This window comes from Lithobates pipiens, unplaced genomic scaffold, assembly GCF_037356315.1.
Source record: "Lithobates pipiens isolate NorthernLeopardFrog02 unplaced genomic scaffold, aLitPip1_a1.2 Scaffold_16, whole genome shotgun sequence".
In the NCBI taxonomy this organism is placed as follows: domain Eukaryota; kingdom Metazoa; phylum Chordata; class Amphibia; order Anura; family Ranidae; genus Lithobates; species Lithobates pipiens.
Window position 1 is genome coordinate 22,501,978 of NW_027507748.1, and position 13,798 is coordinate 22,515,775.

At 48.3% G+C, this 13,798-nt stretch overlaps 1 protein-coding gene across 1 annotated transcript; it reads left to right on the forward strand.

The window, feature by feature from the left end:
• Positions 1–7,331: 7,331 nt before the first annotated feature.
• On the forward strand, positions 7,332–13,203 carry LOC143981662 (cystatin-A5-like). Its single transcript, XM_077479660.1, has 3 exons — positions 7,332–7,435; positions 11,939–12,040; positions 12,935–13,203. The coding sequence occupies exons 1-3, from the start codon at positions 7,343–7,345 to the stop codon at positions 13,061–13,063; spliced, it is 324 nt and encodes a 107-aa protein (XP_077335786.1). The 5' UTR covers positions 7,332–7,342; the 3' UTR covers positions 13,064–13,203.
• The last annotated feature ends 595 nt before the right edge of the window (positions 13,204–13,798 follow it).

Genomic DNA, 13,798 nt, shown 5'->3' on the forward strand with positions numbered 1-13,798 from the left:
TGCTGACCGCTGCCCTATACTGCAGCAGTCCTTCAGCGGTATAGGGACTGACGCACAGTCTGCTAAACACTAACACACAACCTGCTTGGTCCACAAAAGTTCTTATAAGGACTGGTAACTTGGTATAGGGTGCTACGGTACATAGGCCTGAGTGCAGTACAGTCTGCTGTTCTGTAAGGACCGCTATCGGTCCACAATACATAGGGTTGCCGTGCACTACTGCTGACCGCTGCCCTATACTGCAGCAGTCCTTCAGCGGTATAGGGACTGACGCACAGTCTGCTAAACACTAACACACAACCTGCTTGGTCCACAAAAGTTCTTATAAGGACTGGTAACTTGGTATAGGGTGCTACGGTACATAGGCCTGAGTGCAGTACAGTCTGCTGTTCTGTAAGGACCGCTATCGGTCCACAATACATAGGGTTGCCGTGCACTACTGCTGACCGCTGCCCTATACTGCAGCAGTCCTTCATTGGTATAGGGACTGACGTACAGTCTGCTAATCACTAACACACAACCTGCTTGGTCCACAAAAGTTTTTATAAGGACTGGTAACTTGGTATAGGGTGCTACGGTACATAGGCCTGAGTGCAGTACAGTCTGCTGTTCTGTAAGGACCGCTATCGGTCCACAATACATAGGGTTGCCGTGCACTACTGCTGACCGCTGCCCTATACTGCAGCAGTCCTTCATTGGTATAGGGACTGACGTACAGTCTGCTAATCACTAACACACAACCTGCTTGGTCCACAAAAGTTTTTATAAGGACTGGTAACTTGGTATAGGGTGCTACGGTACATAGGCCTGAGTGCAGTACAGTCTGCTGTTCTGTAAGGACCGCTATCGGTCCACAATACATAGGGTTGACGTGCACTACTGCTGACCGCTGCCCTATACTGCAGCAGTCCTTCAGCGGTATAGGGACTAAGAGTTTTGTCACAGGGTGATTTAAAAAATGACAGGCAGAGGAAGAGGCAGGCCCTTCCGCAGGGGTGGTAGGGGTAGGGCAGGAGCAACAGCCTTGAGCCAAAGTGGGAAGTTGCAGAAGGTGCGTTCAATTACTTTAAAGGACGCACCAGACTTGGTTGAGTGGCTCACTCAGCCTTATTCTTCTGCACCCTCCTCATCCTCTCGATCTGCACCCTCTTCTTCACTCTCTGCTATGTGCACCCCCAAAGACACTACCACCAACAACACGACCACCACCACCACCACCACATACCTTCCGCTTGAGTCACTGGAATTATTTTCCGATCCATATCAAGAGGACATTTCTGATGCGCAGCCACTCTTGGTATTGGATCAGGAAGAGGAGGTAGCAACAAGCGCTACTCAGCAGTCTGACGCCAGTACCCAGATCAGCCCAAGGAGGAGGTTGGTCCCCGGTGTTGCTGCCTACTCTACTTATAGCGGTGGGGAAGGTGACGTTGATGATGACGTGTCTAGTGATGTCACGTGGGTGCCCACAAGAGAGGAAGAGGAGGGGAGTTCAGAGGGAGATATGGACCAGCAGATAGGGAGGAGAAGCAGCAATGACTTACATTGCACAGCAGGGACAAAGCAGACTGCAAATGTATCAGGAGCGAGTCATCGACCATGTACGGTCACATCTGGCGCTCCCAGGACACCGGCACATGGCTCCGCAGTGTGGGCTTTTTTTAACGTGTCCGCTGCTGACAATAGCGTTGCCATCTGCAATCTTTGCAGTCAACGCGTTAGTCGCGGTAAGCCCAATACTCACCTAGGGACGACCGCCTTAAGAAGGCACATGAGCAGCCATCACCGAGCCCAGTGGGAGCAACGGAACACACAAAGCCACACTGCAGGCTCTCACCGTCCAGCCTCGTCTTCTACTTCTCCTTCTCCTCTCTCCTCACAATTGTCCTCCACTCCACCTTCCATCACGCCAAGCTCACATTTTTCTGCAAAAAGGCAGGCTTCCGTGGGCCTAATGTTTGAGCGTAAAAAAATGATGACGCCGGATAACCCTCTTGCCCAACGGTTGGCGGCTGGCTTGTCAGAACTCATAGCCCGCCAACTACTGCCATATAAACTGGTGGACTCGGAGGCCTTTCGCAAATTTGTGGCCATTGGAACACCACAATGGAAGGTCCCAGGAAGGAAGTATTTCTCAGAGAAGGGCATCCCAGAGCTATATGGCCATGTTCAGCGGCAAGTGAATGTATCTCTGGCACACAGTGTCGGTGCCAAGATACATCTGACCACAGACACGTGGTCTAGCAAACACGGGCAGGGAAGGTATATCAGTTTTACTGCCCACTGGGTGAACCTTCTGACGGCCGTCAAGCATGTAACCCGTGGCACCCGTGTAGATTTGGTTTTACCGCCACGGATTGCATGCAGGCCTGACTCTTCTTCTCCTCCTCCTACTCCATCCTCCTCCCTCTCCTCCTCAGCTGCCTCCTCCTTTTCCGCTGCTAGCGTCTCTTCCACTGCACCGCCCAAGCTCCCCAGAACCTATTCCACATGCCAGGTGAGACGTTGCCATGCCGTGCTGCGTCTGTTGTGCCTGGAAGCAAAGAGCCACACTGGCCCGGCACTCCTTTCAGCTTTGCGTTCACAGGCAGATGAGTGGCTAACACCGCTCAATTTGACAGTTGGTAAAGTGGTGTGTGACAACGGTGCCAATCTGCTTAGCGCATTGAAACAGGGCAAAATCACGCACGTGCCGTGCATGGCACACGTCTTAAACTTGGTCGTGCAGCGATTCCTTGTCAAATACCCTGGGGTCCAGGACATCTTGCGGCAGGCAAGGAAAATCTCGGCCCATTTCAGAAGATCTTACACGGCCATGGCTCGCCTTGCTGACATTCAGCGGCGACACCATCTGCCGGTCAGACGTCTTATTTGCGATTGCCCGACGCGATGGAACTCAACCTTCTATATGCTTGATAGGCTGCTCCAGCAGAAACGTGCAGTTAACGTCTACCTGTATGAACTCTGCGAAAGAAACGGTTCTGGGGAGCTGGGTTTTTTTTCACCGCGCCAGTGGCTGCTCATGCGCGACACATGCAGACTTCTGCGGCCATTTGAGGAGATCACCAAACTGGTCAGTCGCAGCCATGGCGCCATCAGTGACATGGTACCTTATGCCTTCTTTCTGGAGCGTGCATTGCGTCGTGTCATTGATCAGGCTGTGGAGGAGCAGGAGCGGGAAGATGAGGAAGTCGCAATGCTGGATGAATTCCCAGGGGGGGCTACTCTATCTGAGACAAGTCAACAACAGGAGTCTGATGAGGAGTCAGAGGAGGATGGTGCCGGGGCGGATGAGCAGGAGCAAGAAGAGCATGCTTTAAACCTTTCTGGGATCCCTGTTGTGCGAGGATGGGGAGAGGAGAATGAAGAGGACGACATTATCCTGGATGATGAGCAGGAGCCAGGCCACCACACCGCTTCCACTTTAGTGCAAATGGGGGCCTTCATGCTCCAGTGTTTTAATAGGGACCCCCGTATAAAAAGCATGAGGGTCAAGGACCAGTACTGGGTGGCAACGTACTTAGACCCCCGGTACAAACACAAAATGGCGGAAATGTTACCGCCGTCGCAGAGGGCTGTCAGAATGCAGCACTTCCAGGCCTTGCTTCGAGAAATGCTGCATTCTGCTTTTGCGTGCGCTGGCAGAGGAGCAATTCCCACTCCCAGAGAAGGATTTGCGGGTACCAATCCAACAGCGCCTGCAAGAAGAGGCCGGTTTGAAGATGTGTTGGTGACTTCGGATATGAGGTCATTCTTTCAGCCGACCCATCGACAGGTGTCATCCGGATCCAGCATCAGGGAACGCCTAGACCGTCAGGTGTCCGACTACATTGGGTTAACGGCCGATGTGGACGCTCTGAGGAGTGATGAACCCCTAGACTACTGGGTGGGCAGGCTTGACCTCTGGCCAGAGCTTGCCCAATTTGCAATCGAACTGTTGGCTTGCCCCTCATCCAGTGTCCTGTCCGAAAGGACGTTCAGCGCAGCAGGGGGGATTGTGACCGATAAGCGTACTCGCCTAGCTCACCACAGTGTTAACTACCTCACATTTCTAAAAATGAATGAGGCATGGATCTCGGAGGAATTCAACACATGTGATCAGTAGACCATGTATATGTCTATAAACAATTTTTGGAATCAAGCACACAGACCTTCTTAATTCATTTGGCTCACTTCCCTGACCCAAAAAAGCACACCGTACTATATGCCCCTACCCTCCTCTTTGAAGAGGTTGAGCGGTGTCATATTTCTACTGGGGCTGCTTATTATGAGGGGTTCCCACCATCCCTGTGCTGTGCTGACTTCCTCCTGGGTGTTCTTATTATGAGGGGCTCCCACCATCCCTGTGCTGTGCTGACTTCCTCCTGGGGGTTCTTATTATGAGGGGATCACACCATCCCTGTGCTGTGCTGACTTCCTCCTGGGGGTTCTTATTATGAGGGGATCACACCATCCCTGTGCTGTGCTGACTTCCTCCTGGGGGTTCTTATTATGAGGGGATCACACCATCCCTGTGCTGTGCTGACTTCCTCCTGGGGCTGCTTACGGTGCTGCTGTCAGCGCTGTATGTCACGGAGCTGCTGTCAGCGCTGTATGTCACGGAGCTGCTGTCAGCGCTGTATGTCACGGAGCTGCTGTCAGCGCTGTATGTCACGGAGCTGCTGTCAGCGCTGTATGTCACGGAGCTGCTGTCAGCGCTGTATGTCACGGAGCTGCTGTCAGCGCTGTATGTCACGGAGCTGCTGTCAGCGCTGTATGTCACGGTGCTGCTGTCAGCGCTGTATGTCACGGAGCTGCTGTCAGCGCTGTATGTCACGGAGCTGCTGTCAGCGCTGTATGTCACGGAGCTGCTGTCAGCGCTGTATGTCACGGAGCTGCTGTCAGCGCTGTATGTCACGGAGCTGCTGTCAGCGCTGTATGTCACGGTGCTGCTGTCAGCGCTGTATGTCACGGAGCTGCTGTCAGCGCTGTATGTCACGGAGCTGCTGTCAGCGCTGTATGTCACGGTGCTGCTGTCAGCGCTGTATGTCACGGAGCTGCTGTCAGCGCTGTATGTCACGGTGCTGCTGTCAGCGCTGTATGTCACGGAGCTGCTGTCAGCGCTGTATGTCACGGAGCTGCTGTCAGTGCTGTATGTCACGGAGCTGCTGTCAGCGCTGTATGTCACGGAGCTGCTGTCAGCGCTGTATGTCACGGAGCTGCTGTCAGCGCTGTATGTCACGGTGCTGCTGTCAGCGCTGTATGTCACGGAGCTGCTGTCAGCGCTGTATGTCACGGAGCTGCTGTCAGTGCTGTATGTCACGGAGCTGCTGTCAGCGCTGTATGTCACGGAGCTGCTGTCAGCGCTGTATGTCACGGAGCTGCTGTCAGCGCTGTATGTCACGGTGCTGCTGTCAGCGCTGTATGTCACGGAGCTGCTGTCAGCGCTGTATGTCACGGAGCTGCTGTCAGCGCTGTATGTCACGGAGCTGCTGTCAGCGCTGTATGTCACGGAGCTGCTGTCAGCGCTGTATGTCACGGAGCTGCTGTCAGCGCTGTATGTCACGGTGCTGATGTCAGTGCTCTGTATTACGGTGCTGCTGTCAGTGCTCTGTATCTCCTGCACCCTCTTGTTTGCCTACCCTGGTCCCTGACCTTCCCTCTCCTCCATTGCCTTCATTAGCTCCATAGTCCTGAATTGTCAGAACAATTTCCCAAATAAAAAAAAAATGCTTGTAGTTATCGATCCCAAATTCACCTCATACATGTATTATGCTATTGTCCAGGTGGTGGGACTACGTGCTACCCCCTAATAATTACCCCGTGGCCGCAAATTCGACCTAAAGGTTTGCGAAATTCGCCTCCCATTGAAGTCAATGGAGCCCGCGGCGAACGGTCGTTTTCGCGAACGTTTGTGCCCGTTCGCGTTTCGCGTTCGCGAAACGTCCCGTCGGAAGTTCGTCCATCACTAGTGATCAGTGAGAAGAATGTTTCTTACATTGGTGATCAGTGAGAAGAATATTCCTTACATTGGTGATCAGTGGGAAGAATGTTCCTTACATTGGTGATCAGTGAGAAGAATGTTCCTTACATTGGTGATCAGTGGGAAGAATGATCCTTACATTGGTGATCAGTGGGAAGAATGTCCCTTACATTGGTGATCAGTGGGAAGAATGTTCCTTACATTGGTGATCAGTGAGAAGAATGTTCCTTACATTGGTGATCAGTGAGAAGAATGCTCCTTACATTGGTGATCAGTGAGAAGAATGCTCCTTACATTGGTGATCAGTGAGAAGAATGTTCCTTACATTGGTGATCAGTGAGAAGAATGCTCCTTACATTGGTGATCAGTGAGAAGAATGTTCCTTACATTGGTGATCAGTAGGGAGAATGTTCCTTACATTGGTGATCAGTGGGGAGAATGTTCCTTACATTGGTGATCAGTGAGAAGAATGCTCCTTACATTGGTGATCAGTGAGAAGAATGCTCCTTACATTGGTGATCAGTGAGAAGAATGTTCCTTACATTGGTGATCAGTGAGAAGAATGCTCCTTACATTGGTGATCAGTGAGAAGAATGTTCCTTACATTGGTGATCAGTAGGGAGAATGTTCCTTACATTGGTGATCAGTGGGGAGAATGTTCCTTACATTGGTGATCAGTGGGGAGAATGACTAATCAGCTCACCTCGCTGTCACTCTGCTCTCTCCTTCTATGAGTATGCCCCATGTTACTTCACGAGAAGCACAACTGATTGGTTCCATGTGCCACTTCTCCCTCTCACCATCTGAGCTCTGTTGTATCGGGTTTACAAGATGCTGACTCCAAGTAAAATGCTGTCACTTAAACTGCTCGTATATAAAAAAAAATATCCATTTTTATATCACGGCTTCATTGTTTGTTTTAACCCTGGAAAGGCCAAACCAATGTACAAGGTTGTAGGGTGGATGTGGATTCACCTGAATGGTCGCTAAGTGATAAAATGTGATGGGGGGATTACATTTTTGGTGCATCATGTGTACAGCCCTGAGCACCTGTATGGTTTTCTTCAGGTGGGCGGTCGGGGTAAGGGGGAGGGGGGGGGTGGTAAAACCAGAGACTTGTGTGCCACCCTCAAATTTACCTGACGGGTTCCACAGGCTGCTTGTACCATTCCACTGATTTAGTGGGGGGTATAAAAAATAATGATCTCAGCACAGACTTTTGTTGCAGCAATCACAGGATTTTTGTGCCGTGTCATGTCCAAAGTCCTGTGTCATTTTTCTCCTGAGAATGTCACCCCTCCCCTGTGGAATGGTACAGTCCTCAGGTATATAAGTCCAGGTATTGGCTGATCTACTCAGTCTGCTGAGAACGTTGCAAAAATGAGTGACAATGCTAAGAGTGAGTATCCGCTAAAAGGGGGATGGACTGAACCCGACTCACCTAGTCTACAAGATCAAGCTATACTTCACAAGGTAAGTAGTTGGGGGGTCCAATCCTAAGGGCTCATTACCACCAATCAGCTCGTTCAGTTGAGTTTTAACAATGAATGTTAGAAGCTGATTGGCTGCCATGCACAACTGCTCCAGTTTTGATAAAATCCCTCTGTATGTATTTTGCACAATGCTTTATTTTGCATGTAAATTCTATACCTTCCTGTGTTTGCTGTTCCATATTTCCGATAATGTATTAAATAAACAAATGTGTAGAGGGACATCTCTATCTATGCGGCAATCGCTCTGCCTTCCTGATGGTAAAATGTCAATTGAAAAGACCACATTGGGACAGATCGGCACCCTAGAGCTGCCCACACAGCTTACAATCTGATTGTATATTCTCCTCTGAGAGTATGAAATGTGAGGTCTCCACTGAACCCCGTCCATTCATATTGTATTCAGTCTGGCTCTACACAATTTTCAGTTGGCTAAAAGTACAATCATATTGTATTATGTGTGTGTGGTCAGATTCAGAGCGGCTCACTGTGAACAATGGGCGGGGGGGTATGTAGCCGACCTGAGCGGCATTGAAGCACAATGGACGTTCCCACAAAGCAGTGATGTGAAAGTGACCCTAAAATGGTATTAAACCAAAAATATGTATTACTGTATATTGCAGCCAATCCTTGGGTATGGTGGCCGCATTCCTTTTTATTTTTTAGGCTGCTGGCCAATAAGTCTGTTTTCTTTTTTCCTTAACAGACTGAGCTGTTGAGACAAACCAATTGTCACTGACAGGGGTGCTTGCAATGGTCATCTTTTATTCCTTTTTGTGTAAAATCTTTATTTCAAAAGGAAAACAGTTGCTGGAAACGTATCTGGATCTCAGCTTCACTCTGTGAATTCCATCTAAAGCCAGCCATCGATCCTTGGTCAGGTCCCAACTGAACCAGCCAAGATTCCATCCATTTGTGGGCAGGCTGGTTGTACTGAAGATGATCCATCAATTGACTTCATTACAACCAGCCTGTCTGATCCCTTTTTTTTCCCTGTGATCACTGTCGGCAGCTATAGCTGCCGGCAGCGATTGTTGTGTTCTGCCGGTGGGGAAGGTTCTCTACCGGCAGAACATATTAGCACTGCGGGAAAGATTCCACCATCAACACTGATTGTATTGATGGGAGAAATTTGCAATTTTCTTTCCTTCCATCTGTGGTTGCAGGAAAGAAAATCGAATCATCTGTGGCTTGCCTTAGCAGGTCTCTTAGTACCAAAAGAGGCAGGGTGAGACGGAGAAGAAGACGGAGAAGAAGAAAATTGCAAATCTGTAAGCGGGTGCAGATACCTGCATTATCCAGGTAACTGCACCCCCCTCCCCCCTGAAAGGTGCCGATTGTGGCACCGGAGGGGGAGAGGGATCAGATGAGCAGAACTTCCACTTCAGGGTGGAGGACCCTCCAGGTAGCCGGGGCTAGCGAAGGAGGTCAATGTCGCCCCCTTCGGCGGCAAGATTGACACGTCGCTGGCCCCGTCACCTGGTATGGACTTAAAGGGGAAGCCCTATGCCGGAAAAATGGCTTGGGGGTCCCACCCAGAGTCCATATCAGACCCTTGTCTGAGCACGCAGCCCGGCCGGTCAGGAAAGGGGGTGGAGATGAGCGAGCACCCGTTCTGCAGCCCCCCCACCGCAAAGCACCTTGTCCCCATGTTGATGAGGACAAGGGCCTCTTCCCAGCAACCCTGGCCGTTGGTTGTCGGGGTCTGCAGGCAGGGGGCTTATTGGGATCTGGGAGCCCCCTTTAATAAGGGGGCCCCCAGATACTGGCCCCCCACCCTATGTGAATAAGTATGGGGTACAATGTTCCCCTACCCATTCACCTAAAAAAAAAAAACACCACACAATAATTTATTGCACAGCTCCGGGGATCTTCTTCCATCTTGGGGGGTCTTCTTGCTGGACTCCTCCGCTATCTTCTGCTAGCTCTTTTACTAGCGGAGGAGCCTGGCTTTCTTCTTCATCGCCGCCCGGGGGTCTTCTTCCGACTTCGAAGGCGGAGGTGGCGACATTGACCTCCTTCACTAGTCTCAGCTACCTGCTACCTCCTCCGCGTGCGGGAAAGTCCATTCATTTCAAAAGTCCGATGGTCTAGGACACAGACGGCCGGATTGTCTGCCGGACTCGCAGTCCAGCGGCCAATTTTTGAGTCAAAACTGCTTTCTAAGACCCCCTGGACTTTTGGGGAAAAAAAAGTCCGCTGGACAATCCGCCCGTGTGTGGGCTCCGCTGGACAGTCTGATCGTGCGTACGCCGCATTAGAGACACCTCTCTTCTCTTTTATACCAAGTTGCGACAGAACGCTACTTGTATATCAAGTGAAAAATGTATTAAAAAATTTAGCTCGACTTGCAAAACGCTCTCAAACCAAGGTTTTACTGTATATGAATTTTGTCACTAGAATTCGTATGATCAATTGATCATATACTGTATGTGTGTATACATTTTCTCACTATAGGATATATTTAGGTAATTTTGTAGTCTGATCTGCACTGCTTTATCAAATTCTTTTTACTCGTTTTTTGGTCCTGCCATTAATTAGAGCAGCTGCAAACCACAGGCCATCAATCATTATACTTTCTAAATTTAGGTGTCTTTGGAGCTATAGTGCACTCGCTTTTCTTCACTGGATCAGCTTGGGTAAGGCAGTAGACCAGTGGAGTTTCAGGTGTTACTACATTGCCCCTAGTAACATTAATGTATAGTGGATCATCTGGGTAACACCTAAACCTCCACTGGTCTACAGACTTACCCAAGTTGATCCAGTAACTAGATAGCAATGGTGACATCTGAACCTCCACCGGTCTACTGCTGCAGTAGAAAACACAGGAACCTCTGTTCTAATGGATTCTATTTCTGTCTGCAAAAAGTCTGAGCTTCATGCACAATGGTGTCACTGGGGGGGGGGGGGGGCAGAGGGGCCCCCTGACCCCCCAACATTATGCTGTGCCCCCCAATTAAAAACACATAACACATACGTAACGTAAAACACATTAGCATCTTTTTATAAGTGCCGTGGTTTTCACATTTCCTGACTCCATCGCCTTGGTATAATAACATATTGAGATTAAATTATTTCCACTTTCAAAGGTCAGCGTTGCACCATGCAGAGGGTGCAACACATTGAATAGTGATATCCATTTCTATACATTTCTTTAGGGTGCTACACCTTGTAAAGGGTGTACACACTGAATATCAGCATCTCAATCCAGCCAAAGCCCTTTGGTTTTTGATCTTCCTGAGTGGTGCACTCTGCAGAGGGTGCAACACAACACTACCTTATCAGGTTTTAATCTTGAATACCTAAGTAGTTTCCTTTTGGAACAGCGCCACACCTACACCCTCCTTTTTACTTATCTCAGTGTACTTCACCCCGATGATAGTATATTTTGTAGGGGCAGTAGTAGTTCTTAAAGGGGTTGTAAAGGTAATTTTTTTATTTTCTACATAGTTTCCTTTAAGCTAGTGCATTGTTGGTTCACTTACCTTTTCCTTTGATTTCCCTTCTAAATGTTTTTTTGCTTTGTCTGAATATCTCACTTCCTGTTTCTCCTCAGTAAACTTCTCACCATCATCCGAGCTGGTGGTTAGTCAGCCAGAACAGCTTACTGAGGAGGAACAGGAAGTGAGAAATTCAGACAAAGAAAACAAAGAAAAAAAAACATTTAGAAGGGAAATCGAAGGAAAAGATAAGTGAACCAACAATGCACTAGCTTAAAGGAACCTATGTAGAAAATAAAAAATTTACCTTTACAACCCCTTTAAGGCCTATCTGCTCGTATGCTTTGTCTTTTGCGTGGATTATACTCCAGTTTTTATTTCTCTTAAGTGTCTCAAGTCTTAAAATCTTATTTGTTAAATCCCCGGTTGCACAGAAATGAAGGCGTACCTGTGGGCACAGTAGTGATGTCGGAGTCAGCAGAAGGATCCACAGAGCCAGCTAGGGACCAGGAGATCGGACACTCCCAGGAGTAAGCAGAATGTTCTTTCCTCCTGGGGGATGGGAGGAGTAGTATGAATGTACTCAGACCCTGCTGTGAGCTGCACTGTGCAGGACCTGCAGTGACTGATCTGATCCTCTGCATCATACCTCCCAACATTTTGACATGGGAATAATGAGGGACACCTACTAGCAAGTGTATGTAGGCGTAGGATACAACCCCTGCCGCCCCCTCCACTTTCCCAAAGGAGAATTAACCAAAGTCTATGGATCAGACCAAAATGAGGGAAAGAGGGACATTGGTCCAAATCGGGGACAGTCCCTCAAAATCAGGGACAGCTGGGAGCTATGCTCTGCAGCAATGACAATCTGGTTGATCTGATCCTCTGCAGCAGTGACTATTACAGCTGAAGGAATGAATGAATGAAATACTTGTATAGCGCACAATGCGAACTGAATCGCCTCTAGGCGCTGTGGCGAGCTGCTATTGAGTGCAGGTCTAGATTTGAGTGATTCCAATCCTGATAACCCTTTTTTTTATTTTTAGGTAAAAAAACAATATTTGGAAAAGAGCGGGACAAACCCAGAGCAGTTTCTGGCAGTCCTCGTCCGTACTCAGCTTGTTGCTGGCACAAATTACCTTTTCAAGGTAAGGCTTTGGGTTTTGAGCAAGATTGTCAGCTTGGCAGAGGCGTAACTAGATCCTTCAGAACCCCGGTGCAAGAGTGCAAGAAACCATGAAGGGACCCCCTGACTCTTGCAGGGGCCCCTTTTACAGAGTCCGGGGCCCTCAATCTCCATCTCGGCAGGCCCAGTTGCACAAAATTATTAGAGATGAATATCTCTGGACAGAGCTTCCCATTCATTCATATACTGAAGCATTGTAAACACAATTACTATGCTTTAGTTATGAATGAACACAGTGCAGTAACAATCATTCACTGTGTCCATTCAGAAAAGGAAGGAGCTAGAGAGGGGCATTGTGAAAGAAGGGGGGAAGTGTAACAAGAAGGGTGTAGTATGACGGGGGGAGCAGTGTGACAGGATGGGGGCAGTATGACAGGGAAGCAGTATGAAGGAGGTCTATTGTGACAGGAGGCGGGCAATATTATGGGACAGTATGACAGGAAAAGGGTATCTGGGAAGTGTGAAAGGAGTTGGACACTAAGAAGGGGCAGGGTGACAGGAGGGGGCAGTATGATGAGGGGGCAGTGTGAAAGGAGGGGGCAGTGTGAAAGGAGGGGGAAGTGTGAAAGGAGGGGGAAGTGTGACAGGAGAAGGATTCAACAAACAAACGAACATCTGATGTTTCGAGTCCACTTCGTCTTGAACATCGGGCCCATCCCTACGCACCAGACAAGCTTGCGTTCTAATGTCTTTGGGTCAATCCTTGCTCCTCAGGAGATTGTAATCTAAAGTGGCCCTCAGAGTATCTCAGAGATGTTATTCCTGATAGAAGACCTAACAATATGATCACTAGAATGTCAGTAAAAATATACAATTAAAGGTGGAATTGTTTTCTGAACTTTCTTGATCTTTTCAGGTTGACGTTGGAGGTGACCTTTATAGCCACCTGAGTGTCTTTAACCCTCTGCCTTATACACATAAGGAACCGGATTTGGTGAGTTTCCAACTGAATAAGACAAAGGATGATGAGCTGGAGATTTTCTAAGATGGAGATGAGAATGATAACCGAGAATGAAGATGAAGAATCCTCATAGGACAAATATTCCCCAATTTACTTTTTGTCACAAAATTCCTAATTATATCATATGTAATGGAGAATAAAGTATACATCACATCTTTACAATACATGTATTCCATATGTTTATCTCTATGACCTCTTCCCTCTGGTATAATGCACATATGAACCACACAGGAGACGGGTCCTGACGCTGGTTGTATAAATGTATCTGTGGGCTTCAGAGTTCTTTTTTTTTATTTTTAAATACGTTATTTCTCTGCAGGAATACATGACAAAGATCACTAAAAATAATTACATAGAACAACTTATCAAATCAATTTTCAAAACAAAAACGTATTATTTTAACCAATGATACACAGTGCATTCCTGCCAAATTATTATTTTTTCTTTATAAGCAACTAACAATATTACAATAACAATTCCCCTCAACAACCCTCTGCTCCAAGGCCCTAGATCCCGTGAGGGACTTATAGAGCCGAGGAGAGAAAGAGAGAGAGAGAGAGAGAGAGAGGAAAAAAAAAAAAGGAGAAACCCCCCCCCCCCAGGGAATCCCAAATCAAATAAATAGATATAAATATGTTGCCCCTGCCGACAGAGGGACCAGTGCCACATCACTTACTAGCTATTCCTCTAGTTCCTCTCCAATCAGCCCTTTCCCTTCCTCTGATTGTAAAAATGACTCCCATGGAGCCCAGACTTGCA